Source organism: Sceloporus occidentalis, unplaced genomic scaffold, assembly GCF_023333645.1.
Source record: "Sceloporus occidentalis isolate IW3139 unplaced genomic scaffold, rSceOcc1.0.p SCAF_5, whole genome shotgun sequence".
Lineage (NCBI taxonomy): Eukaryota > Metazoa > Chordata > Lepidosauria > Squamata > Phrynosomatidae > Sceloporus > Sceloporus occidentalis.
In genome coordinates this window covers 107,566,138-107,594,094 of record NW_028316985.1, presented here as the reverse complement: position 1 = coordinate 107,594,094, position 27,957 = coordinate 107,566,138, and the positions used below count along the sequence as shown (strand labels likewise).

Genomic DNA, 27,957 nt, shown 5'->3' with positions numbered 1-27,957 from the left:
TTCAGCCTTGTGTCCAGGACGAATTCCAAAACGTCCTCTACTTTGAGCATGACTACAAAGCATGGATTTACGTTTAGCGTTTTTAGCTGTTCTTTGGTCATGCTCTACATTTTTCTTGAATGTCTTGCATTTTGAGGTGCCCTGTCCTCCTTTGCGGTGAGGACATCTGGTCACCCTGAGCGAAAGGGACACAGAAGGATCCATCCATCTGAGTGCTGGCTTAGAAATGGGACCCCGAAAGGGCGACTGATGTTTGCAATATGTGACAAATGAGATAAGAAACTCAGTTAAAATCCAATGGCAGTATGTTTTGTGGAGGGAGTCTTTTGATGGGAGTGTGTGATTTTAACACTAATATTTTCGGGTGTTCAAAAGACACAGGCGGCCACTGTTAGATGAGTTGACTCTACTTAGCTCATATAACTGCCTGCTTCTAAGGGAAGCATTTGCACCTTGAAAACAACAGGCACAGCATCTACAACTGGTATGCACAATTCTGTTCTACAATTTTAGATACAGAATTCAAAGATATAGTCATGTTAGTCTGTAGAATCAGTAGGTAGAGAGACCTGTGGCACCTTTGAGACTCACTGAAAGAAAGAAGTTGGCAGCAGGAGCTTTTGCAGACTTTACTTCCTCAGATGCACCTGAGGAAGTAGACTTAAGCCTACAAAATCTCATGCTGCCAACTTCTTTCTTTCAGTGAGTCTCCAAGGTGCCACAAGCTACTGGTTCTAGAGACTAACATGGCTATATCTTTGAATCCTGTATCTAAAATTATAGATATTGGCTGGGAGAGAAGGTTGGCAACAGTTCACAAGCAGATACCAAATTAGTGGCACAGGGCAGAAATAAAGCAGTTTGACACCACTTTTATCCTCCACAATCCTGGGGGGGTTGTAGTTTGGTGAGGCTGCATCCACATGGGTGAAATAACCCGGTTTGGCACCGCTTTAACTTTGTCTGGCTCAAGTGCTATGGAATTCTGGGAGTTGGAGTTTGTTGTGGGCCCATTTGGGCCCACGACAAACTCCAACTCCCAGAATTCCATAGCACTTGAGCCAGAAGAGAGTTAAAGCGGTGCCAAACCGGGTTATTTCACCCATGTGGATGCAGCCCAGGGGTAGCCACTTCCCCTGCCTCCAAAGGAAACAAAATGGCGGCGTTCCAAAGAGGCAGTAGCCGAGAAGGCCTTTCCTCCTACTGCGCCTGCGCGGAAGCGAAGGGCCTGTTGTTTTGCTGCTGGAGGACTTCCATTCCATAGAGAAGAAGGGAGGAGGAGGGAGAGGAAGCAGCCATGGACATCCTCAAGACGGAGATCGAGCGGAAGCGAAAGCTGCTGGAGGAGAAGGAGCTGCTGGGGGTAAGAAGGGCAGCAGCCCCAAAGGTGTCGGGCATTGAAGCCCACTGGGGAAGGCAGTGGCAAACCCTCCTTGTTGCTTCTTGTTTGTGTGCCTTGAAGTGAGTCCTTTCTGACTCATGGCAACCCTATGGGGTTTTCTTGGCAGGGTTTGTTCAGAGGAGGGGTTGCAATAGCCTTCCCCTGGAGAGGCTGAGAGAGTGTGACTGGCCCAAGGCAACCCTATTTTGGGGTTTCCTTGGCAAGGTTTGTTCAGGGCAGGTTTTTCCATAGCCTCCCCCTGGAGAGGCTGAGAGAGTGTGACTATCCCAAAGTAACCCAGTGGATTGAGTCAGGTTCCAGCCCTGGCTTCCAGAGTGCAAATAGATCATTACACTCTTATTCCACTTTGGCTGCCTCCTGTGGCATTCTGGGATTGGCAGTTTTAAGGAGGGGTATTCTCTGCCTGAGAATTCTAAATACCCCTCCTTAAAACTGCCAATCCCAGAATGCAGCAGGAGGCAGCTGGAGCAGTCAAAGTGGAATAGTAGCACTTTAAGAGTATAGTGTGATAAACATCATAGTCCAATGCTCAAACCGGCTACACTATGCCACAGACCTATATATATATAATAAATCAGCAGAATTGTATTTCCAGTTTCTCTATATCTGGTTTTGAAAGCAGGGCAGCAAAGAAAGCTGGCATTTTATATTCTGTGCATTTTGCACTGAAGCCGAATAAAAGTATCCCCACTTTGTGGATTTTTGGATGTACTTTGTACTTTGCTATATGGCCAACACAGCTACCCCGGATATGTTTTCATATTGAGAGAGGGACCTCCAAGTCACCCTGTTATCAACGGTCCTGCTCAGATCTTGCAAATCCAGAGCCTAGTCTTTGTTGCTGGAATGCAGTCTTCCTCTTTTCCTCATGCCTTCTCTCTTGCCAAATATTATTGTCTTTTCTAGGCTTCTCATACTTCTCAAAGGATGACAGTTTCCTTTCAGTTAGTTTGGTTTCCAGGGAGACTTCTGGTTTGCTTTGCTGTAGGACCCCTTTATGTGTTGTCTTAGCAGTCCATGGTATTCTCACCACCATTTCCAGCAACACATTTCATATGGGTTGATTTTCTTCCTACCAGCTTTCTTCACTGCTCTGCTTTTACAACTGGAAATCAATTCTACTGAATTGTTTTTAGTTCTGCAGCATAGTGTAGTGGTTTGAGCATTGGACTACGACTCTGGAGATCAGGGTTCGAATCCCAGCTCAGCCATTAAACCCACTTGGTGACCTTGGCAAGTCACATACTCTCAGAGAGGTAAACCCCTCAGAAGAAAACCTTTGATAAGTTCACCATAAGTAAAAAAACAACATGAAGAGACAACAACATCAACAATAAAGTTATTAAAAGGCTATGGCGGCTGATGGGGAGAGGGAATGGAACAGTGTTAATCTCCCTGTAACTAGGAAGTCTGAACAATTAGTCTTTTCACACTGCGCAGTTATAGTGTTATGACTCTGCTTTAACTATTGTGGCAACCAGTCGATTTTAAATCATGACTTTTTAAGAATGTACTTATACGATTATATTTTAGTGTTTTGTAGTATTGTATTTTACCTGTTGGTTTGATGTGTTTTCCTTTTTTATTGTGTTTTGTATTTTAACATGTTGCACCCCGCCTCGAGCCTTGAGGAGAGGTGGGAAAGAAATAATAATAATAATAATAATAATAATAATAATAATGGGACTTGAGTATCCATGGATTTTGGTATCCATGGGGGCCTCTGGAACCAAACCCCAGCAGATACCAAGGGCCCATTGCACAATATAAAATAACTTAGGTAACATAAGTAAAACATAAAGATTATTTAACATACCGAAAACCTGATTTACTCTGTTCTTTCCATACCTCCTCAGTATCCTAACTGAACCTATTTATTCTAAGTAAATCCACATCTGTCTCCCTGACTAACTCTAACTCTGGCAGAGTCATCTTGCTCTCTCTGAGGTCCAAAACACACTGCAGAAATAGTCCAGTTTGAGACTGCTTTAACTGCCCTGGCTCAGTGCTAGGGAATTCTGGGAACTGTAGTTTGTGAGCCATTTAGCCTTCTCTTTCAGAGAACTCAGGTGCTAAATTGAACTACAACTCCCAGGATTCCCTAGCACTGGGCCAGAGCAATTAAAGCTATCTCAAACTGGATTATTTCTGCACTATGTTTTGGACTTCATTGTCCTACACATGAACCTTTCATAGAATCATAGGCCTGTTACAGACAGCCAAAATAAAGCTGCTTCGAGTCACAGTGGAGGTATGGTGTTTCAATGATGCATGCGTCCTAAGAGTCCAGAAGTCGCACCAAAGTCACGCTCCAGACTGAAGTGTGGCTTTGGTGTAGCTTCTGGACTCTTAGGACGCATGCATCATTGAAACACCAACCCTCCACTGTGACCCGAAGCAGCTTTATTTTGGCTGTCTGTAACAGGCCATAGAATCGTTGAGTTGGAAGAGACCACAAGGGCCATCCAGTCCAACCCCCTGCCATGCAGGTACTCTCAATCAAAGCATCCCTGACAGATAGCCATCCAGCCTCTGCTTAAAGACCTCCAAGGAAGGAGACTCCACTACACTCCGAGGGAGTTTGTTCCATTGTTGGACAGCCCTCACTGTCAGGAAGTTCCTCCTAATGGAATCTCTTTTCCTGCAGTTTGCATCCATTGCTCCGTGTCCTAGGTGTTTATCACACTATACTCTTATAGTGCTACTATTCCACTTTAACTGCTCTAGCTGCCTTCTCTGCCTGAGAATTCTAAATACCCCTCCTTAAAACTGCAAATCCCAGAATGCAACAGGAGGCAGCTAGAGCAGTTAAAGTGGAATAGTAGCACTATAAGAGTATAGTGTGATAAACACCCTAGTCTCTGGAGCAGCAGAAAACTAGCTTGCTCCCTCCTCAGTATGACATCCCTTCAAATATTTAAACAGGGCTATCACCTCTTAACCTTCTTTTCTCCAGGCTAAACATCCCCAGCTCCCTAAGTCTTTCCAGACCCTTCACCATTTTAGTTGCTCTCCTTTGGGCACGCTCTAGTTTCTCTATGTCCTTTTTGAATTGTGGTGCCCAGAGCTGGCCACAATATTCCAGGTGGGCCCTGACCAAAGCAGAATATAGTGGTACTATTACATCTCTTGATCTAGATACTATACTTTTATTGATGCAGTCTAAAATTGCATTGGCCTTTTTGCTGCCACATCACACTGTTGACTCATGTTCAACTTGTGGTCTACTTGGACTCCTAGATCCATTTCACACATACTCTTGTTCAGCCAGGTGTCTATATCTGTGCATTTTATTTTTCCGCTCTAAGTGCAGTACCTTACATTTCTCCATGTTGAATTTTCATTTTGTTAGCTTTGGCCCAGCTTTCTAGTCTATTCACGTCATTTTGAATTTTGATCCTGTCCTCTGAAGTATTAGCTATTCCTCCTAATTTGGTGTCATCTGCAAATTTGAAGAGTATGCCCCAATTCTGTCATCCAAGTCATTGATAAAGATGTTGAATAGCACTGGGCCCAGGACAGACCTCTGTGGGACCCCACTGGTCACTTCATCCCATCCATCCATGGTCTATATAACCATAGAGTCAGCTCAGCCCATCACCAGTCACTCCCAACATTCCATACTCTCCCTCCCACCCAACACTTTACTTACAATATTACTATATAACCATAGTTTACAAACACAACACCTTTTCCATAACACCAGTTCATTTAGTTTATGGTGTGTGATTAGCCAGAAAAAAAACCCTACACATTTTGCAACATTTGCAATTTTTATCCACTGAGTAATAAATTCTTTATTAAAATATTTGATCTTTCATTAAGGGGCGAAAAGGGGACGTTGCATGCTCTGACACCGTTCCCAAGCTGCTGTCACACTGCCCACCTGACCACATGGCAGACAGCTTTGTAGTGCTCCAGTGGCGCAGTGTTTATATGCCGCAGGAGCATTGCAAAGCTGCAGTGGTGGCAGAAAAGCCAGCTTTTTACTGGCTCAAGAAGGAGTAGCATTTTGCCGTTTCTTTTTGTGCTGGCAAAAAGCTGGGTTGGGGGCATGGCGTGCAGTTGCCGCGGCCTCAAACTGGCGTCTGTTTCGGCCCCGAGTTAGCTTTAGCTTGTCATAAATTACACTAATAGTTAATGTATCCTTCTCAAGTTGTTAGTTGTTTTCTGATACACAAGATAGCTGGTCCTTTGATATAAATGTGAGGAAAATTGCTAGCTACCCTTTTGTAATTCTTATATTGATGAATGAGAATGGCTGCTAATTTTTTTACTTCACCATTTTGGATGCAGTTCCCACTAAAGATCATTCAGCAGTTTGGGGTCTTATGCCAACTCTCATTTTGCTTAATATGATGGAACTTATTAAGTTATCAAGGAAACCACATAAGATAGTAACTACTTTCCTGTCTTTCAGGGCAATAAAAAGTATTTTAAGCGCAGTGAATTAGCTAAGAAGGAAGAAGAAGCATATTTCGAAAGATATGGCTACAAGGTAATAAGATAATATTCATGTTAGCATTTATGCTTAGCTGTATAGTATCTGTCTCTGAATATTTTGAAATATACGAACAATAATTCTTTGTCTGCTCTATCACTGTTGTACTTTAGCCTGTAAACGAGAAGCCACCAGGAGAGGTATGAATTCCCAAGTAAAGTTTGCAATGCAGGAAGAGGCATGCATGGATATGCAGCTACTTGAATTTGTGTTTATGGTTTGGCTTCTTCTGTGGAGGGCATGATACTGCTTGACACCAAAGCTGCTTTTTTCTTTTTTCTTTTTGATGTTTTGCTCCAGCAGGCATGTACATTAGATCGAATATAACCTCCTCCTCTGTTTATTGAACTACATGAGAGGCTGCTAAACTCTAGACCCCTGGCATGGTTCCAATGGGTGTCTTGAATGCTTAGATGTCTAGCAAAAAGCATAACATCGGTGGTTATCTTCTGTTTTTAGCCCAGAAGATCAACTTCTTGAAAGACAATGAAATGCTGCTTGTGTGTTTAGGGGGGGTCATTTAGGGGGGGGGAATAATAAAATACTTTGTACTTGTGACACATCATAACAATGAATTATTTGGATTAAATAAATAAATAAGGCTTCTTGTTGCTGGCATGTCTGGAAAGCAATCTGGATGTGAAAATAGTAGTTTAGCAATTTGAAGTAGGGTAAATGTAACCTGCTTTAGATTGGAGGTCTGCTTCAAAATCTTCTCAACAGCCTGTCCTATCAATATATTAATGTCATAAAGCTGTTAAACTGGTTGCTCTTCAACTCAGATGTGGCCAAACAACTTTTGCTGCCTGAAGCAGAAAATTCAAATTCCATCTCTGCTATGGTAACATTATAAAACTATTTCATTTCATTTCTGTATTGGCTGTAGGCCATAATAGAAGCTGCTAAGGCTGGGTCAAACAAAGCTGATCACAGCAAATGGAATTCAACAAAACCATCAGGAAATCTAAAGAACGTGAAAGCATAAAGATATATCACTGTCAATTTGTTGTCCTCAAGTGGTCCCCCTCAGATCTGCTGCCTGATGCAGGTTCTCTCACTCTGCTTCAGGGTTGCTTGACCATACTTAATGTGTCCAGAAAGCACTTTGGAAGATGGCACTCTGATTTCAGTGTGCCATCAGTCCTCATAAAATGAGCTTAGCGCAATGGAGTTGTCTAAATTTACAGACCTATGTAAATTTTTGCTTGCATTGCAGTCTCTTCTTTGAAAAAGTACCATATTTCTCAAAGGGGAGTATAAAAATAATATAGATTCCATTTCATATCACATGTGAAAATGAAACTGTGGATTTTAACTTCTGCAAATTACAGAATTTTTAATATTTCTTTGAAATATTTTCGAAAAGGAGTCACACTTCTGCTATTGCTTCAATTAGAAAAAGAGGTAGTGATTCACTCCATTTAACACTGATACTGCTGATAGATGGATGTAGATGGGACTTGGACTTAGGGTTTCTGCAAGGAACGTGTAATCTAGAATGTTACTGGACTATTTCAGCCCTACCATTCATAGTATGTGTGTGTGATGGACTTGCATTCTAGCATTCAGAGGGCTACCTGCTGCTCAATTCTGGGATGACATGTGCAGGGCTACAGTGACCAAATCCGCATGAATGAACACATTCTTGCAGACAATGCAGACAAATGTTTGATGGAAGGGTCTATGTATGTTAAAGTTGGATTCTTTTATTTCCCTGGATGTTCAGTAAACATTTCTAGTTTACATCACAATGAGATCAAGTCTTTGTACAATTAAAAGTTAAGTCCTTGGTGTTTATATTCTGTTTGGAGAAATTAGGATTCAGTGTTACCAGTGGATGGAAATGACAGTGAGACATTATAGCTCACCAAATATTATTACAATGCCTGCCACATCTCTACATTTCAATGTTGTTAATGTATTTAAGACATGGCAAAGGGCTGACTGCATTGAAAAATGTAGTTTGAATTGCATTTAAGAGAAAGCATTGAAACAATATTATTGTTGTTAGTTATTGCTTTTATTCTGGTGCAGACATTACTTGTAACTGAATCCAGATGACAGGAATTCTTTAAATCTGTTTCCATCTGGAAATTAATTTATATAGGCAACTTCCTTTTCAGAGATGAATATATTAAATTATTTGTGTGATAATGCAGGTAAAATATTTTGTATAATAAATCATTTTACCCTGATACTGTATTTTGAGAGGTTTTTACTTGTCACTTAAAAAGCTGGACACGAATTGCATATTCTTCTGGAGTTTCTTCTGAGGCTTTTTACTTTGACTTCTGCATAGGTTGCTGGAGGTACTGACTGAAGTAGAAAGTGGGTGATATTCTAATAGTTGAAGGTACTGATACCTCAGCCAGAATGTCATTGTTTCTGTGAAAAATAGCATTTGAAATTGGTGCAATGGCTCCTGTGTCACAATGGCAAATCATGGATTGGCTTTCCTCACCCCTCAGATGTTCAGGTTTCTTTCTGGACTTCATGTTTTGATCATAATACAGTTTGCCATCACCTGTGAACTTGGCAAAGTATATTCTGTGTCCCCAAACTTGAATGGAAAAATCCTATGTAGTTACCACATGTAGTAAACATAGTTCCTTTTGTCTTTAATTTCCCCATCCCCAAGTCACCTAGGAATTCTTAATGTCTGCTCTGTTAGTTGTGACCAGTCTATTTAGAGATTTCAAGCAGTTTTTGCATGTCAGATATACTGTAGAGTTAAAAAATTTCTTACAAGCAGTCTGAGTTCCTGTAAATTGAATTTTGTATCTATCCATATTTAAAATTAAGCTATATTGTTATGCTCCTTGTTATTACCTAGATACAACAGGAGGAGGAAGAGGAAGAAAAGAAAGCAATCACTTCATCAAATCCTGTGTTGGAACTTGAGCTGGCAGAGGAGAAGTTGCCTATGACTCTTTCCAGACAAGAGGTAAACACCAGTGTCTGAATGACTGTATGGCCATTTACCTATCAACATGCAAACAAATTACTTCTGTTTTATGGATGGAAATGATTTTTTATTTGGTAGTTAGATAATTTGATCAAGCAAGACACAAGAATAGTCGCTAGCTGCATGTATGAAACTGTTCACTAGGATAGCCTTTCTCTCTGTACCCAAGATTGCACAGCAGCTCCTTTGATTTCTACTCAGTTTTTAACTTCCTTACAGCCAGCGTAAGGATCATGAAGTCTTGCTATAACTGAAAGTAAGACTTTGGGTAGTCTTCCTCTTTCTCTTCCTACACTTGTAGGAGTAACCTTTCCCCTGCAACTGCAGCTAAAGAATATTAAGATTTTAAATCAACATTAAACCTTTGTTTCCAGTCCTGATTAAATGAAAATACCTTTAATAGTAGTGAAAGAGTAAAGAAAGGATGAAATCTATGTTACATTTGTGTCAGCTGTTTGAGAATCCATCTGTCTGGAAAGATCTTGATTTTCAAACACCTGATACAAATGTCACACAGGTCCAGTTAATGTCTCTCACTGTTAATGTTCTGATCTTAGTTGGAGTGTTTTAGTTGCATAATTTCCAACTGGTTGGAACAATCATGTTTAAAATGCTAGTTGCATGTTGACTCTTTAAAGGCTGCCACAAGTCATGATTGGGCCTTCAGCAAGAAGGAGACTTTAGGTCGCACATCAACAATATATTTATTTTGTGTCGTGTCTTTTAGATTGTAAGCCTGGGGGCAGGGAACCGTCTAATTAAATATAATAATTGTAAGCTGCTTTGATAGCCTTTAGGGCAGCATAAAAATAAAATAAAATATATAATATAATAAATATATAATATATAATATATAGTGAAATATTAATTCTTGTTGAAATGCCCTGCAAGCTTTTTCTACTCATTTGAGAATTTATCTTAAATGGGTTTATTCTTTAATATTGGCATTTCTTTCTCAAGTGCTGTTTTGTGCTGAGCCTGTGAATGGGTTTGTCTATCTTGTTTTTGTCCATGTATGTATAAAGGAAGCTCTTTGCTGACTTCTTGCAGGTTATTCGGAGATTGAGAGAAAGGGGGGAACCAGTCAGACTGTTTGGAGAAACAGATTACGATGCCTTTCAGCGATTACGGAAGATAGAAATTCTGGCACCAGAAGTGAACAAGGTAAGTCTTGAGAGAGGAATCATTTAAGTGGTTATAACTTAATGTTTAACTTTTGTATATATAACATGGATTCTTTGGGTAACTGGCTTCATTTTTCACCTAGTTTTTAGATGGATTTGTGCATATGCTACTTAAACATATAAAATAGTGTAATCTCAAGTAGGAAGAATATATCTTCTTAGGTTATGAGCCCACTTGTACCGTTTGGTTTTAGTAGATTAGCTTTTAGTTTGATATTTTAGCACTGTTGTAGCTAACCATGAGTTTGGCTCATTGACCTCTTTAGTTGCATTGACAATATTGTTGTGTATAGAATTCAGAGACATAGCTGTGTTAAGAATATCAGTACACATGCAATGCATCTGAAGAAGTAGACCAAATCTATGAAAGCTTATGCTACAACTTCCTATGCAATGTTAGCCTCAAAGGTGCTACAGTATCTGTTTGCATAGTTAGAAGCAGACAGTTATATGGGCTTTGCAGAGTAAACTCATCTCCTAACAGTTGTTGTGTGCAGCTATACACATATTTGGGGTGCAGTAGTGAGGCTGAAACTACTTGCCGTCCTTCCAGCTGTGGCTATATGTGTTCACTTGACCGTATGCATGGCAATGTGGTGTGTAACTTTCTCTTTAATTTTTTTTTTGAAAACAAATTTAGAAAATATAACTTATGGTTTGTCAGAATGAATTTTTTAAGCATCTTAATGTGTGAATGTTAGAGCCAGTTCATACTTTCTGTGGGTCTTCCATGATGGCTTTTTAAAAAAAAAATCAACCAGTCATATTGTGGCAGCTGCATATTGAATCTACTGATCCTGTTTCATAAAGGGCACTTTTAAAACCAACTTTCCCTAGCCTTGTGCCCTTTGGAGGTTTGGAATACAACTCTAATTCAGCCCTAATCAGTATAGTGAGTGATCAGCAATGGTGAGAATTACAGTCCAAGGCACTTGGGGGGCACCAGTTCAGGGAGAGCCTTTAAATGATCAGTGTGGTCTTAGAAATGGCTATGAGAGGATCATGAGAGATATGAAGTTTAAAATCACCATGTGCAGCTAAAAATAACCTATTAGACTATTTAGGTTGATAGTGTATTACATCGTACATTAAAATTGACAGGGCATGTGATATATAGGTGTGCACTGGACTACAATTTTTTTTCTGGATAATGTGACACACTCTTTAACTGTTCATTCTGTAGGGACTGAGGAATGATCTGAAGGCGGCTTTGGATAAGATTGATCAGCAGTATCTGAATGAAATTGTAGGTGGCCAAGAACAGGGAGAAGATGACACACAGAATGATCTCAAAGTCCATGAAGAGAACACAACCATTGAAGAACTGGAGGTATTGTACCAAGTGCCTGAGTACTTTGAAATAACACCCACAGCTGTGCATTCAGGTTGAGTATCCCTTACCTGAAATTCTTGGAACCAAAGAGCTTTGTATTTTTTTTTTTTTTTGGATTTTGGAATACCTGCATTTGCATACACATAATGACATAATGAGTCTAGAGAGAGACTGAAGATCTGTGAAAAAGGAGGTGTGGATTCAGCATTGCAAATACAGTGCAGGTACATACTATGTTACTTGTGTTGCAACTCAGAAAGTTTTGGATTTTGGAATTCCAGATATGGGGTAGTCACTTTATGTATTCTGTGCCAAGAAGGTTTTCAGCCATTAACAATTAAGGTTTTTAAGAAAATTTGCAACTTTCATTTTGTATAATTTTACACAATTATCTGTTTTCTTGCTAATTGCATCTGTTTTAATAGTGATTTCAGTGCATCCCCCCACTCTTTAGTGAAAATTCTATTCAGCTAGTTGTAGGGTTACAGAAATTTCAGCAGATTTTTGTCACAGTCTCCAAATTATCTGGAGCTCAGTGTAAACCCTTCCCTTCTAGTCTTTTATGATGACCCAGTTGATCATTCCTTAGCAAATGTCTCTCCAAAATGTAGACAGTGTGTCTGATGTAACATAGACTCTTTGTGTTCATTAATACATTGAATAAAAGGAATTCTGATGTCCCAAAACACTTTTGTTTGTCTCTCCTGCTGCAAATGGTTTTAGCAGGGCTTCCACTCAGATTCATGGATTTCTATGCAGGTATACTTCTGTAAGCACTCCTTCCTTTTCTGTGAGTAGGTTCCTTTGAATAAGACATATGTTTCACATATGATATTCCAGTCATAAATTTAATTCCACCATGTCTTGGTAATGCCTATCAAATTGTGTTTCACATATTAGGATTTCCATATCATCCTGTTTCTCAGATTGCTTGCATTAAAACACCAGAGAGAATAAGACTCAGTGACAGGCTATGTGCTCCAGGAGGGCAGCATGCCACTTGAGTTAAAGGATCTGGTCTACACACATCTCCTTTGTCTTTCTCAGGGACTGGAGAATCCTTCTGATCTGACAAAAGATGCTGAAAAATTCCATAAGACATATTCAAACACTTGGATGTACCTTGAGTCACTCTCTCAGTCTTGGTCTATGAAATTTAAAAGAGAGCACCTTTCAAGCATACTCCTAAATATAGGCATACTGCATAATTATAACTTGTGTATGGTGGTACAGAGCTCATGTAAATTTGCATTGATATATGTTATAGGAAGAATGTGGATTCAAATATATATATATTTTTTCTAGGCGTTGGGAGAATCATTAGGACAAGGTGATGATCATAAGGACATGGATATCATAACCAAATTCTTAAAGGTAAAACGCTTCACTTTTGAGCTATTAGGGAAAAACTGATATGGTGCTAAGGGATTGTCTGCACTGGCAAAATAAAGCAGCTCCAAACTGACCTGAAAGATGACATATGATGCGAAACCAGATGGAAATTGCCTGGAAGCTGTGCTCTGAGGCTAAAAATTGCAACAAGAAGTAGATCTGATACTCTGCCTCAATGGGAAAAGTGCATATCATTGCACATGCATATAAACTGCATGGCATGAGTGCAGGAATGTGAGAATGCAAAAACGCGAAAGTAGGACAAGCACAGCAGATTGTCAATAATGCAGTGGATTTAATTACAACATAAACAAACCAGACAGTCTAGTAGGGAGCTATGGGTGATGGGAGGAAAGGGGGCAGGTAAGAGGGGGGCCTCCATGATTGTGCTTTGTCAGAGTGTGACTGAGCGCACCAGTGCATTTATGGGTGGTGCATTACACGTGTCAATATGGCTGGTCACACGTGCCGGTTACACAGAGTGTCTGATGGGATATTAGCTGTTCAGAACAAGGGAAGTAATTGGTAGTCACAGGCAGTGTGTTTGTGCAATGGTGTGCATGAAATGTGGGAGAGGTGAAAAAGAATAATCATGGCTCGAGGCTTGATGCCACATGGTACTGACTGCCCATGTGTTTTCGAGTCATTTTGAAAGTGGGCCATGCGGGCAGTGAGGTTTCCAACTGGTTTGGGATAAACTGGTACCGAGCTACTTTTTGTTGCTTATCTGCTCAGGCCCAAAGATGCTTTCTGCATTTCTGTCTTAAATTATTAGAATTATCTTATTGTTGCACTTTTAGTTTAATGCTAAAATGAATTCTCCATGCAGAAATTACATGTAAGGTTGAAGTCAGTGACTAGCAATTTGTACTGTGAACAGTACATGCCTGTGTGTAAATGGGGATTTCCCCCAACATTCAGAAGCTTTGGAGCTTGATAATCCTAAGAGAACACGTGGACCTTTTGATAATAGTGTGAACTGAACTATGGGTGGGGAAGAGTTGCAAAGGAAAAGCAGCAGGCTGGAGAATTTGTCACTGTTCTTACCCTGTGGATAGTCTCTACTTTGGTTGGCACTGGGGGTCTCTGCCAAGCTGTGCTGAACTCAAGTAACCAAGTGTCCAAATTGAATTCTCTTTTCAAAGTGGCTGGACTATCAAAGACCCATCTCTCCACCTTTTTATCAGGCCTGAGGTCAAACTCACCAGGTGGCAAGTCTTTATTTTAGTCTCGTGCCACTCTATTCTGCCTTGGTCAGGCCCCACCTGGAATACTGTGTCCAGTTCTGGGCACCACAATTAAAAAGGGACATTGAGAAACTGGAGCGCGTCCAAAGGAGGGCGACTAAAATGGTGAAAGGTCTGGAAACCATGTCCTATGAGGAACGACTTAGGGAGCTGGAGATGTTTAGCCTGGAGAAGAGAAGGTTAAGAGGTGATATGATAGCCCTGTTTAAATATTTGAAGGGATGTCATATTGAGGAGGGAGCAAGCTTGTTTTCTGCTGCTCCAGAGACTAGGACCTGGAGCAATGGATGCAAGCTGCAGGAAAAGAGATTCCACCTCAACATTAGGAGGAACTTCCTGACAGTAAGGGCTGTTCAACAGTGGAACAAACTCCCTCGGAGTGTAGTGGAGTCTCCTTCCTTAGAGGTCTTTAAACAGAGGCTGGATGGCCATCTGTCGGGGATGCTTTGATTGTGATTTCCTGCATGGCAGGGGGTTGGACTGGATGGCCCTTGCGGTCTCTTCCAACTCAATGATTCTATGATTTATTTCAGTCACTTTACTTACAGAAGGTTTGTAAAAATTCATGAGATAAAATATATCAAATGCTTTGAATACTTGTAATCTGTTTCACAGTTGATATATTCTACTGTTATTATTTTAGAGTCACTCTGTGGCTCCATTTAGTATAGTGCTCAAGATGGAATATCTGAGGATTGTATTATTTATATAGATTCTAGATTATTTATGGCTTTGATCATTAGATTTACAGCTCAAACATATACATGAGACATGAGGTAATGGGATTTACCACCAGTAAGGGTATCAAATTGCAACTTCTTATTTAGCCACACTGTGGCAGTATGGTATAAACTGTTTGTCTTCTGTAGTTTCTTCTTGGAGTCTGGGCTAAGGAACTGAATGCCAGAGAAGATTATGTGAAACGTGGTGTACAGGGAAAGTTAAACAGTGCCACCCAAAAGCAGACAGAATCATATCTGAGACCACTATTCAGGAAGCTTCGGAAAAGGGTAATGTTTCTGTTTGTTATTAACAATGATAAGTTGTGGATTTTTCCAGTTAAAAATGGAAAGATAATAATGTTGTTTTTCTTTGATACAACCAGAGCAGGTAAAACAGACAGCCTATAATTTGGTGAATCGTGTGGTAATGCTGTTTCAGGACCATATTATTTCAGATTAATTGTATATATTCTGTTGTTTTAGTTGTAACATTTATAGTGTTCTTCATAGCCTTTATTGGTTTCACTATTTGAATAATACTAAGTGCAGGATCATGATTATAATTTTCATTTTACAGAGGGAACTAATTAGATGTTTTTGGCTCACAGAAAGGCACACTGAGAATCCATATACAAAAGGTTGATATTTTGAACTAATTGTCTCAGGTTTTTGTGGGTTTTTCGGGCTATGTGGCTATGTTCTAGCAGAGTTTCTTCCTGACGTTTCGCCAGCATCTGTGGCTGGCATCTTGCTGGCGAAACGTCAGGAAGAAACTCTGCTAGAACATGGCCACATAGCCCGAAAAACCCACAAAAAACTATGGATGCCGGCCATGAAAGCCTTCGACTTCACAATTCTCTCAGGGTCATATTTGATTGTCATCAGTTAAATGGTCGGTTGAGTGGAATGCTGTTCACGTGATGTGTTGGGGTTGGTGGCATGGAGGGTAAGGCAGCTGGTGGGAGACCAAGGAGTTGCAGGAGATGGAGGCCACTAAAGCATGTGTGCAAAGGATTGGGGTTTTGTCTCTCATGCAAGACATTCATCTGAATGTGCATTTTCCTGTTTACTTGCAAGCTCTTGCAAAGAAAGTGGAAACAGACAAGTATGTGAAGATCATGCCTCTGAAGTAGCTTGTTCCTCTTTCCCTGGAAATCCTACATGACACAAATGCATTCCATTGAACCTATTCTGTCTTCTCTCTTTCAATTATACAGAAAAGGGAAAATGAGGCAAATAAGGTTAATATCAGGACATGATGTTAGGAGATGGCTGGAGGAGAAAGTGACTCTGATCCAGGGCTAGGAAAACTGCATCCTTCCAAATACTGGACTCTATTTACTGTTGACCAGGGGTATGGTAATAGTTCTTCAACATCTGGAGGATCATGGATTTACCAGCCCTGCTCTAATGCAAATAGGACTAAAGGATAGTGGCTAGTGGCTGACTTTCTCTTACTACTTCTCCCAATTTATCTTTTTGGGATGGCAGTTGGCTGCTTAAAGCTACTCTTCCTCCATGATCTCTATTTCCCCCCTCTTTTGCCTCTCTCTGGCTGCTTTCCTTTCTTCTCTTCCTCATTGGCTGCTTAAAGTCTCTTTTTGCCACTCCCTGGCTGTCTTCTTCACCTCTTCTCATTTGTTTCTCCCTTAAAGAGTAGAGTAGAAAGAGCCATAAAAATGTAAGAATGGCTTAGCTATGAGCTGCCTCTCCAAATCCTCTTTCTAGCTTCAAAGGGCTAGCATCTTTTTAAAACAAAAGATAACATGCGTATCATCATGGCAGTAGTTAATAAGGCAGCCTTGTCAGAGAGAAGGGAGGAGGAAGAAAGCAGAATAAGTGAATAAAGTCAACTCTGTCATGCTAATAAATACTCCTGTTATTCTTGTTACTCCCAAATGTTCACTGGTAGAGGATGGTGCCTGTTCTATGTTTGCATTATTTCCAGTGCCAGGAGTTCCATTGAGGGTTAACCTCAGTTGCCTGGTCTGCCACTTTCAGTGCAGCCATGCTTGATCAGTCCTCAGAGGAAACTGCTTGTTGTAAATTTGAATAACCTGCTGCTCTGGGCTTGGGGCTTTCTAGTTTAGAGACAATGTCCTCACCCATCACTCATGTGCAAAGGCAGGAAACTAGGTTGGTTTCAGGTTATTGAGTTGTTATGCTAAAAGGAAATGCATTTGGCTCCATTTTAAAAGTTTAACAAATACAGTGTTGCCATGGCTGTTGGGGGGGATAGGAAGATTGATCTAGTAATGTGATGTATTGCTTTTTTCAGTTCTCTCTTTGAGCTATGGTTTTTGTCTGTTTTTTAGACTCTTCCTGCAGATATTAAAGAATCAATAACGGATATTATCAAGTTTATGCTGCAAAGGGAATATGTGAAGGTAAAATAAAAATCACCTTACAAATTGCAAAATATTCACACCCCCTAATTGGAATAAGGTGTGTGATGTTGACAATATTGTTTTTCACTAATGATAAGGATAACAACATATTTTCAAATATATGTATGGTATTATTTACATTTCAGATGCAGGGATGTGGAGGAAGCCATTCCGTTAAATAGTTTCCTAGGGACGTAAATGGCCATTGTTCAGCTTCATTTGTATTTTTTCCTTCTGGAGACAATGAACATTGACAGTTTAGTCAGAGTGGATTGACAGGATGGGCAAACCTTCAAGCAAATTTCTTTTGAGATGTTACGTTCTAATGGATGGTTTTTGTTTTTTAACTGACCTGCTAGCATTATTATGCTTACTAAAAATGCTGCTTTTGCTCACAATGTGAAATGGAGAAGATGTGCATAAAAACAGCAATTAATCTAAAGCAGTGTGATTATAGAAACAAGAATTTGTGCCAATGCATTGTAAGCTTGGGGGCTTCAGATTTCTTTCGGCTCTGGCCCTCAGAACTGTTAAGTCACCTATGAGGATTAGAACTCCAGGATTTCTCTCTTATGGCTGTGTTTTTAAGATGTGTGTCATTTTCCTTACCATTTTGCCTTATCAGTTATTGACTAAGTTTTGTGTTTTCAGGCCAATGACGCCTACCTTCAGATGGCTATTGGAAATGCTCCTTGGCCAATTGGTGTCACTATGGTTGGTATCCATGCCCGAACTGGACGAGAGAAGATTTTCTCAAAACATGTGGCTCACGTTCTAAACGATGAAACTCAGCGGAAATACATTCAGGTAAAAAACAAACAGACAACAGCATAGTGGATTCATTAGCTGGAGACCTGCTTCAATCTCTGAAGAGGTGTTAAAATTTTAGCATTCATATTTTTTTCTGAGCAAAAATAATGGAATGGGAACGGGACTAGATTTAGACCTCCTGTACTCTGGCTAGTAACTGCTGTTACTGCATGCTCATTCTGCAGTTGGTTGGGTTTGCTGTGATATGTTACCAATTTAGTGTTTTGTTATTAATTTCTGTAGGGTTTGAAGAGGCTCATGACCATATGTCAGAAACACTTCCCTACAGACCCATCCAAATGCGTGGAGTATAACGCTTTGTGACACGATGGCCGACAGTTTTGGATATATGGACAGTGAGAGAAGAGCACCTTCTCTATAAGAACTCTTGATCTGTGCATCAAAGTGGGCTAAAATGGATGAAGAAAAGCCAGGTGCTTTACCTAGGTTCAGTTGGACAGGTCACAGTCATTTGTACTTGGATAAAGTTGTATATTTTAAAAAATTTCCTATTTTATTTTTAGGGGAATATATATTTCCAGAAATGTATATAGTTCTTGCACTTGGATTGCATATTAAGACACAATGTGAATTACTAGCCTATTCATCCCTGTGGTTTATTCATGCCTTTCTTTGTGGATGTAGGGATGGAAACTCAAAAGCATATTATTATGTCTGAAACAGGGATTTTGGTTTATTGCATCCAAACAAGTCTGAATTAGAAACCAGTTGTAAATCCTTGTTTATGGAATCCCTTCCTATCTTATTCACCAGTGCATATAAAGAGAGGAGGAAAATGTTTCTGTCTTCTGATTTTTATCTTTTTGTGAGCCTATCTAGTCCTTTCTGTAGTAAGTCACAAGTACACAGATACAGTAACTTTGGCAATGTCTGTACTAGGGCTAGTCCATGTTCCACAGTGTGTCATGGAGGCTTTATGCATATTGGAACTGATAGAGCTGGAGAGGTGGCTTTACCCTCCCAGTTCTCATGAGCCAACTAGAGCTATCTATATTTGTTTTCGGAGTTTCTTTACATAAAAAGCAAACATGTCCCCTTATAGTTAGAAAACATTTCCTGGCATTTAAGTCTCAAAAATGTTTTGAAAAGTAGCTTTGTGGATAATCTGATAACCTGGTATCTTTCTGATAACCTGTATTCTTGTTCTATTGGGATCACAAGTGGTAAAAGATGTGGATTTCCTTGTTATCAACAACTGAAAGGTTAATTTTATTTATTTTTATTTATTTGATTTGTCATGCTCCTCTTCTCAAACCTGGGTAATTAATGGCATCTACAAAGACATTTGAAATCACAAATGTCTAATAAAATTCTGTAAATTCAACAATATAAACAAGCAGCTAAACAAATAATGAGCTTATATTCTGAAATCTTTCCGCTCTGAGAATGTATTTAGTTTTAGCTGGTGCCTAAATGTTAACCAGTTCTCTCTTGGGAGGGAGTGGCGTGCCCTCTGAGAGCTGGCATGCCACCAACCTGAAGCCACATAGGCCAGGGTTCCTCCTGTAGGCCACCATCCATTTCCTAAAGAAAATTGACCAAAGTTGTTTATAATAATTATATTGGTATGGGCAGCACTTTACAGAATATTAACCAGAAGTCAGCTACTTGCACTGCGTCTTAATAACTGACAGAAGGGGAAGTTAAGAGAGGGAGGAGGAGCAGAGCCTGTGTTCGTTTCTGTTCTATGCTCTTGAGCTGACAAGAGACAAATGTGAAATGGTGGCACAATGAGTTCATCACAGCATAAATGAGTAAGCTTTTCCTCAGGCCCTGTTCTGTCTATGAGTCGATAATCCAGTTTAACTAACCTGTGTGTGGGGACAGAAAGCTAATTAAATAACATCTAAGAAGTTGGTGTGTGAATACAGAAGAGGATTACCCTTTCCCTCATGTCCACCTAGTGATGCACAATGATGGCCCAGAGACTAGTTTTTCCAGGGCAGTTTTCCAAACCAGGGACAGATCTGTGAGGAAGCAGATGCTCTGTTATCTGGGGCAGAATCATAGTCACCAGTGAAGCATCAAACAGTGCCATAGTATCTCTGGACACCTCCTTTAGCACCTGCCTATCCAGATTTTTAAATTTTCTTTTTTTACCCCTGATCACATAGGCCTCCTGTCATCCACCCTGTTTACGCCACGCCAGTTTCATGGAGTCACTTTCTGTCATTCTGTGACAGTATAAGGTAGGTGGAGATACATATGGAAGGGGACAAGGATATAGTTATTTCACACAGAGCTGTGACCATCTCCACCCCAGTTATGTAGTGTATTGTTCTGTGCTTTGTCATTTTATTTGGTTTCTCAAAAACAGTGGCACATTTTTGGCAACACACTTAACCCTTTTCAAAACAGTATAAAGTCTAATAGTGGAAGAATAGGTGATTAGAAAGGTTTTCAAGGTGAAACAGGACCATCCCTACTAATAGGCAGAGCGAGGCAGTTGTCTTTGGAAGCAGATTTTGGTTGTGCTAGGAAAAGGTGGCAAATTGTTTATTTAATACATTATTGTGCAGTTTTGCTATTAAACCCAAACTAGTATCTTGTGAACAATTGTTCTGAAGGAGAGTTACAAAGCTTATAAGGCAGGCAGCTGTGGAACAAACTGTGTGGGAGTCTTACTTCAGTTTTGTTAGCTGGATGCAAGTGTCTCGATTTTATATGTTGGCTCAATCTATTGCTTTTATGTTGTTGTTGTGTGCCTTCCATTCGTTTCAGCCATATGGCAACCCTAAGGCGAACCTATCATGGGGGTTTCTTGGCAAGGTTTGTATAGGAAGCTTAAATTTATTTTGAATCTTTATGATTTAGAAATGCTTCAGTCTGAATGTTTAGAAGTACATACCGATAAGAGAAAATAACCTTGCAATTGCTCTGCAAAACCCAATTTGGGATGCGGTTCTGGGAGATAAGCTTCTGCCTGGAAAGGTTTTGAACTCTTTCCCTTCTTCATGCTGATGAACATCTCAAGCGTTCGAGGGCGAAGTAAGTTGCAGAGGAAGAACTGGTGTGGGGATGGCTGAGAACTCTCATGTCCTACCTGCCCTCTGTTTATCACTTGCAAATCCTTACCCTCGATGGCAGAGACAAATAAGATTGGGATTGCTGTATTTGCTGCATAGTGTGTCACTCCACCCATGGAGCAGGGGGAAGGGGAGGGGAGAGATAAGACAGCAATTGGATGGATCCTTTAAAAATTGTTACGTAATTTCCCCTGAAGTAGGTTATCAGAGCTGCTTGGCTTTCTGCAAGTTCTTTTAAATAAATGTTTCAGTGGAAGTTTTGCTCTCGCTGTTGTGTTTAGAGGTACTTAGGACTTTATCATATTGCTCCCATCAATATTTTGCCATAGCATGAAGATTATTACACAGTGTTGCATGATATTGCAATTATCCCGCGATTATCCCATGAATAAAGAGGAATTCTAGCACCGCTTTTTATTAATGGGATTATTATTATTACTATTTATTTATGGTATTTATACCCCGCCCTTCAGCCCTAATTGCAATATTGCACAATGTTGTGTGATGATGTTCAAGTTATTGCGCAATATTGACGGGAGCATCCCGCTATGCTCTTGTCTTTTTTGTAAGTGTAATAAAGTCTTTAGGCCTGGTTAATGTCCAGACTAAAGTTATCAAAGCCTAGAAGAGGATATGAAACCCTTTACAGTTCAGAAGTATTAAAAAAAGAACTTGTGGTGGGGTTGGGGATGAAAGTAGAGTTGAGAGTTGCAAAGAAGCAGAACTGGGAATATGTGAGAGTAGACATCCAGATGCTATTAAGAAAACATGAGATGTGAATTGATTTGTAGACAGTTCTCAGGGGACTGGATATAACAGGAAGTATTTCTCACATCACTGTATTTCTCTTCCATGGCCTGCATTATTGGTTTCTGGAACCATTCCTATAAAGCTTGGGATTGACTGCAAATTCCTTAAATAATTCAGAAATATTGCCAACTCTGATTTACATGAACTATAATTTTGCCTGAAAAGAAATGGCACCAATTAGTTATGTAGGTGTATTATCTTTTAAAAAGGAGTAGTAAAATTCTTTGGAAATCTAGCTAATGAATTAATCTTTCACCTTGTCCAACTGTGATGAGTTCTATTTTTAATTTTGTTTTAAATGTAGAGGAGGGGGGGTCTTCTCAAAAGCAATGGTGCAAATTGTTTCTGTGTTGAAAACTGCTATTTCTTGTTGAAAAAGTTATTTATAAGCACTCTATCTCCTGGTTGGTGGTCCATAAAATATGCTCCCTATACTGAATTGCATTATGTGAGGAATAACTTTATCCCTAGCAATCTGTGGAATGGCACCTTATTGGAAACAAAGAACCTGCAAAATATTTTTCTCATGGCATGTTTGCATTTAAGAGTTTCCAGCTGTCCTAACTGTGGGAGCCAGCTGCAGCCCTTAGTGCTGTTCTGGCAACATTTGCTACCTCTGGATTGAGGGACCCTCTCTGTTTCTGAGCTTGACCTGAATTCTAGCTAGCATTACTTAACAATACCCTTTTGAAATAAGTTCAGAGGATTTTCTTTTAGTGTACACAAGGGGCAGCATAAATAATTATCACCACCTGGTAAACATCAGAAAATTGTTTTTCCATTGAGCAGGGTATTATTGAGAGCGTTCTCTTGAATTTTTATATTCTATTTTGGTGATTATGTTTTTTGCAAAATAGGTGCTCCATCAGTTGCCCAGAAAGAAAAACAAAGCAAAAGAATGTTACGTACTTTTAAATTATCTCTCCAGCTGTCTAAAGAGTAGGAGTGGTTTGTTCCAAAATGCAAACCCAAGACAACTAATGCAAGACAGAAAGCCTACAGTTATGCCAAGGCATCAATAATTAAGGTCTTAGAAACTGTAAAAATGCATACACTTCAGACGTTCATCTTGAAAATGCTTTAATAAGGAAGTGTTGACAACACTGTTTTTGCAAAATGTAAGGTAACTATACAAATTCTTAATACAAAAAGAATAAATTAAAAGCAGATTTAAAAAAAAATTCTGTAACCGTTTCTACAACATAACATTTTTTTCTTCCCCTTGATTACTGTTGCACAGGTTTCAGTAAAATCATTTTACATGCTCTACAGTCAGTTTCAGAAGAGTTCTAAGGTTTTTCTCTTATTTTAAACTAGAGTCCATTTTGCACAACTTGTAATAAAACTATTGACATTAATATAGATATGTAAAACTTTACATCTAGTTAACTAAGCAGTAACTGGTCATCTGATAGCACCTGAATGGGAGTTTGCTATGTCCAAACTAAAACTAATACTGGGTGGAAAAAACAAAACAAACTGGACTCTTTCCCGACATTTCCAACACTCAACTGCATATAATATCATTTTAAAAATAACCCTGCCCACCATGTCATATGGTGCCTATGCATATACAAAGCTTGACAGGAATTGGGTTTTTACATACAGACAAAATGCAATATTGGACCAGGGATCTTTTTTTATGTATATAAAAGCAAAATTCAAGGGGCTTATTAATGGGGTCGTCAAGTGCTTGTATACAATAGCTATGCTTTACCCCTTTCACTTTATACTCAAAACATGTTAATCTCCTGATTAACATTTTATGTACATTTTTGTATAACTGAATTGAGTTAAACAGTAAAACCTGTTTTACATATTTTCTGTCTTTACTACCAGACTGGCTCACAAGTGCCTTGATTGAAAAACAAAAACTCCAGTAACTAACACTCAACCACCCCTCCTCACATAACAAAAGCTCTCCAAGAATGTTGCAGATAGGCTTAAGAAAGGTTTTTTGTTTTACTCTTTCAAAGAGTCCCAGAATTATTAATCTAGGGATTCCAGCACTTTTGCTAAATAGCATGTTAGCTCTCATTTGGATGTAACAGATGGCTAGTATAACTTTAGCTGAAGATGAAAGAGATGATTCCCCATCTCAGCTACTTTTAAGTGTGATCAAATCCCATTGATAAAATGCAACAAGTTAGACTTGACTTCATGGTTACTATTGTTGTGTTTCTTTTTCAAGAAACGGTAAAGTGGTCTGTAAGCATAACTAGCATATTTGGTGAAACTCTGGCCTCGCTACCACTAACTTTAAAACTGGATCGTGATTCGGTTTGAATCAGTTCAAACGACCCTGGTTCCCACTGAATCTGAATCGCTGAAGCATTTCTGAGAGGGGGGCCCATGCTCTAGACCCATTTAACCCACATCTTTTTGACACTGATTTTTTCAGCTTCTTTTTCAATAAATTGATTCTGTGGAAGTGTGAACTGAATCATTTTGAATTGATTCATTCATGAATGGGAACCACAAGTGGGTTATTTTGATGCCAGAAAATGACAGAAACTGTAGTGTAAACCACAATCCAATATTGAATTGATCCATCGATTCGGCTTGCACACCGATTTATCTGTAAGTGGGAATGAGGCCCAAAAGTCAAAAGAGATACCTTTAGGTGGTGACTGGCCTGAAAATACTCTGAAGTCTGTAGTAGAGCAAATCTGGTCTGGTTGGTTATCCTGATCTGTGCTGGAAGCCACCAACTAGAGGCTGCCAGCAGAGGGTGCTACATACACAGAAGATAGTTTAAAAGCAATGTGGATTTCAAATCTTAGGCTAGAAGCCTGTTGGTGCACAATGCCAGTATGAAGCTGCCAGTGCAGATAGTGGCTGAAGGAAAAAGGTGGCAAGTATAGTAGCCATGATCAAAGTATATGGCATCAGAAAAACACACTGTTTGGAGGCTTGCTATCACTGTGCGATCTCAGAAAAGCGGAGCCCCTAGCATACTGTACCAACAGGGTTCTGGCTTTTAGGGGCTCAAATTCCCGAGATTACATTGTGGTTTTAAAAGCCTGATTTTGTGAAGTATTGTAATTATTGTCCCAGAGCCTGCTGTTGTCACATTAATTCTGTCCATCAGTGTGTTGACAATCCAAAAAAAATTGTCACTATGCAAGAGCTTAGGGTGGGGCAGATTTGTACAATTTTCCTAGCAAAGAGGCAATCGAAAGAATTATTTCGGGTCACTTAACTTTTCTGCCATTTGCATTAATAATACCAATTGTTTTGCTTGCTCTTTTGTCCTCTGCTTTCAGACAGCATCTTGCTGAAAATTATAGTGGAAATACTTTAATGACTCCTCTCTAAAGAGAACAGCATCCTTGAAAGTTTGGGGGGTTTTCTTTTTGGTGTTAGCAACAACTTTTTCCTGGGAACACACGGACATACTGTACAAATCAAAGAACATTTACTACAGATTCCATTTGGAGTCCAAGTTTTGCTGTTGTCGGCTGCATGCAAACAAAGACAGAATGTGGGGATGTCCCCAAGACACTTGGCCATCCAGTCACATAAAAACAGCATAGCACCACAGTGAGGAACATGATGCACCTGCTCCAGCATCAGCCTAGAGTAGGGGTGATCCCTGGAAGGTGCTTTCTGGTCCTCACCATTTCTGGCAAACAGGAGCATGGAGGGAAGGTTGGTTGTGGCAGTGTGCAGGTTGTTCTTCCACTACCCTGACCTAAAAGTGGTCTACTAGCAAAACCAGTTACTGAACAAGGGCCTAGAGGTTGTGCATTATTTCATTATAAAAGTATTGAGGCCTTTCTGAAGTTTGATGGCTTTCTAGACTTGTAAAAAAAGCATTGCTCAAATGTTACATGTAAACTTACAGGTTTTTCTCTTTTGGTATTGGCAGACAATCATGCTTTGTATCAAACTGAAACATTTCAAATACATTAATGGTTCATTTTCATCAATAGAGGAATGTGACCTAATCTGCTGGTAGTCAAATAGACAACCCTGCCAAAGCACTCTTTAAAGCACGACACACTTCCCTGGCCAGTCAATAAGCCCTTTGCTATATTAGTATTAATGCATTCCAAGATGAAGTTTACTTGACCATGGTGTGCTTTTTTCCTGTTTTTTTTATTTGTAAAATATTTTGGTATTTTACTTCTCAATTGATTGCAGAAATTCTTTAAAAGAAAAATACTGGTGGTTTTGCTTGCAACTAGTTACAACTATATTGAAATAAGCAATTTCTTTTCTTGCTCACTCCCTAGGTTGCCATCTTCATCGATCCAGTGTTTTTTCCTGACTGTTATTTGCCAACAATGGTTTCAATCCAATATCCCATCAGTGTACTGTAAATATGCTCTTGCAGAGATACTCTACACCAGCCCTACACAACCCCCGGGCAAAATGATAACACATGTCAATGACTGGGTCAGTCTGCAAACACATTGTTGATGTGTGTACAAATGTGCTTCTGTTGCACAGTGGAAAATAATTCATGATTTGTACATGCAGGACATATCTGTAACTATTGTATGAGGTTTTAGAGCATCAACATGAAAAAGACGGAGAGCAGGTTATACAAGGCTTTTCCAAAAATGGTTTCGTAACAGGTACTGAAATCTTTGGCAGCACAGAAATTACAATATTCTGGCCTGTTTCTAAAATGACAGCATTTTTCTCTCCCCCACTCTCCATTCTTTTCTGTGATTAAATGTGTCTTTCATGGTAACAGTTGCATTATATTTAACCAGTATTTTAAGTTTTGAGTTCAAATTATATGTTAGAATAGTTTTACATACTGAAGAATAAGATTATTTATGCAACAAACGGTTTGAATTTACTGTTTCCTCTCACTGGTTTCTTCTTAAAATCCAGTTAATTGCCTTCTGCTCTTGGCTGAGCTGTGTGAGACACATGGTAGACCTGCAGTTAACCAAGAGTGAAGGATTTCCCCCAACCCACCCACACTATTGACTGGATAGAGATCTACCATGGAGAGGTTGATGCTTCTGTAATGTCATCTTCAGTTGCCTTATGCAAAAAGTGCTTTGACTTGAAGCTGGTGTCAGGCGCCAGTGCATCTGGGTAAGGCAAATGAGAGGCAGTGAGGTGATTTTCAGAATGGCATTGATGCGTTTGAACGGCTGAGGTCAAGGGGATTCACACTAGAGTTCCAGGCTTGGCTTTCTCCTGTCCATACCACTGAACATCAGCTAGTTCTGGATAGATGGGAGAATCCAGGTAACAGCTGTCATTGTAGCTCCTAGAGAGAGATGAGGTGCAAGTGCAAATTAACACGTTTGGCCAAGACAGGAAAATTGCAGTCACACAAGAGGGTCAACGGTCAGGCCTGAGAGGATGGATTGAAGCATATTCTCTCCCATTGCTTTCATGTAATGTTGTGCGAACCTTCTTTCATTATGGCTGTAATTTGGTGTCTGCCCAGATCAATAATGTTAGAGGATACTGATGCTAGTCTGCACAATTTATAGTCTTTTTTTAAATTGTCCAGCAAGTTATCTAGAGTAGCTACAGAATTTATAGTGCTTCATCAGAAAAATGATGCCCAGTACTGTGTGAGGGCAAAACCCCTTGCTGACTGTGAAATTTAGTATTTTTGTCCTTTTCATCCCAAATGTGCCTACCAACTTGTGAAAATGACATTTTATTTCTTCTTTGTTTGAATTTCATCTTAAATCTCTCCTGATGTAGAGATTTTTAGATATAGGCAGCCCTTCTTGCCTTAAAAATATTTTTGGGCTTCTCTAAATACATCCTCTAAATTAAATTTTAAAAATAGGAACTTAATATTTATTTATTTATTTATCGCTGTAGATTTGTACAGCGTTGTACATAAAAACAATAAATATATAAGAGTAAACCTGCCTATGGCGTACAATCTAACAATCTAACTTGTTCTCTTTAAATTCCTTAACATCTTTAGACTGAAGCACATGATAGACAAACCTGCCCAAGGTGAATCTAAATAGAAGCAAAACTTTTTTCCTTAGGTTAATGGAATACTGCATGTGCTGAGGCAAGTGACAGCTGATAGAGGCTGGGCACATTATTGAAGGTACACGAAACGTGGGGAGGAGACTTTGTCTTATTGCTCATACTTCAAGCCCATTTCCCTTGGGCAGGACCAACAAAGCAATTTAATCACCGCAGAAGGAGGTTACAA

General features: G+C 39.6%; 2 protein-coding genes across 12 annotated transcripts in view; one reads left to right on the top strand and one right to left on the bottom strand.

The window, feature by feature from the left end:
• Nucleotides 1-1,151: 1,151 nt before the first annotated feature.
• Nucleotides 1,152-26,115, top strand: LOC149312632 (pre-mRNA-splicing factor 18). 6 transcript variants are annotated; one of them, XR_016281279.1, is made up of 13 exons: nucleotides 1,152-1,363; nucleotides 5,823-5,900; nucleotides 6,017-6,043; nucleotides 8,737-8,847; nucleotides 9,919-10,032; nucleotides 11,236-11,382; nucleotides 12,109-12,144; nucleotides 12,691-12,759; nucleotides 14,894-15,034; nucleotides 17,062-17,133; nucleotides 17,785-17,940; nucleotides 18,187-18,377; nucleotides 26,039-26,115. XR_016281279.1 is itself a non-coding variant. In XM_089525043.1 (12 exons), exons 1-12 carry the CDS (start codon nucleotides 1,298-1,300, stop codon nucleotides 18,265-18,267), a joined length of 1,098 nt encoding a protein of 365 aa, XP_089381169.1. In that variant the 5' UTR covers nucleotides 1,152-1,297; the 3' UTR covers nucleotides 18,268-18,744. The 6 variants fall into 6 exon arrangements, 5 of the variants coding, with proteins under 5 accessions (XP_089381169.1, XP_089381170.1, XP_089381171.1 ...); XM_089525043.1 differs by lacking the exon at nucleotides 26,039-26,115 and having other exon boundaries at nucleotides 18,187-18,744; XM_089525044.1 differs by lacking the exon at nucleotides 26,039-26,115 and having other exon boundaries at nucleotides 1,153-1,363; nucleotides 12,112-12,144; nucleotides 18,187-18,744.
• The window catches only part of LOC149312631 (FERM domain-containing protein 4A-like), a 508,349-nt gene continuing 503,255 nt past the window's right edge, over nucleotides 22,864-27,957 (bottom strand). For 5 of the 6 annotated variants that reach the window (XM_089525042.1, XM_089525041.1, XM_089525039.1 and 2 more), the window contains one exon: nucleotides 22,864-27,036. In XM_089525042.1, the coding sequence (XP_089381168.1) occupies nucleotides 26,934-27,036 (103 nt within the window). In that variant the 3' untranslated portion in view covers nucleotides 22,864-26,933. The remainder of the gene's footprint in view (nucleotides 27,037-27,957) is intronic. The other variant, XM_089525040.1, reaches the window with a different exon arrangement.

Excerpts from the sequence above, each read along its gene's own strand:
- LOC149312632 (XM_089525043.1), top strand. The coding sequence starts at position 1,298 with ATGGACATCCTCAAGACGGAGATCGAGCGGAAGCGAAAGCTGCTGGAG. Across the intron at positions 8,848-9,918 it reads TGACTCTTTCCAGACAAGAG|GTTATTCGGAGATTGAGAGA; the intron begins GTAAACACCAGT and ends GACTTCTTGCAG. Across the intron at positions 11,383-12,108 it reads CAACCATTGAAGAACTGGAG|CAGGGCTTCCACTCAGATTC; the intron begins GTATTGTACCAA and ends AAATGGTTTTAG.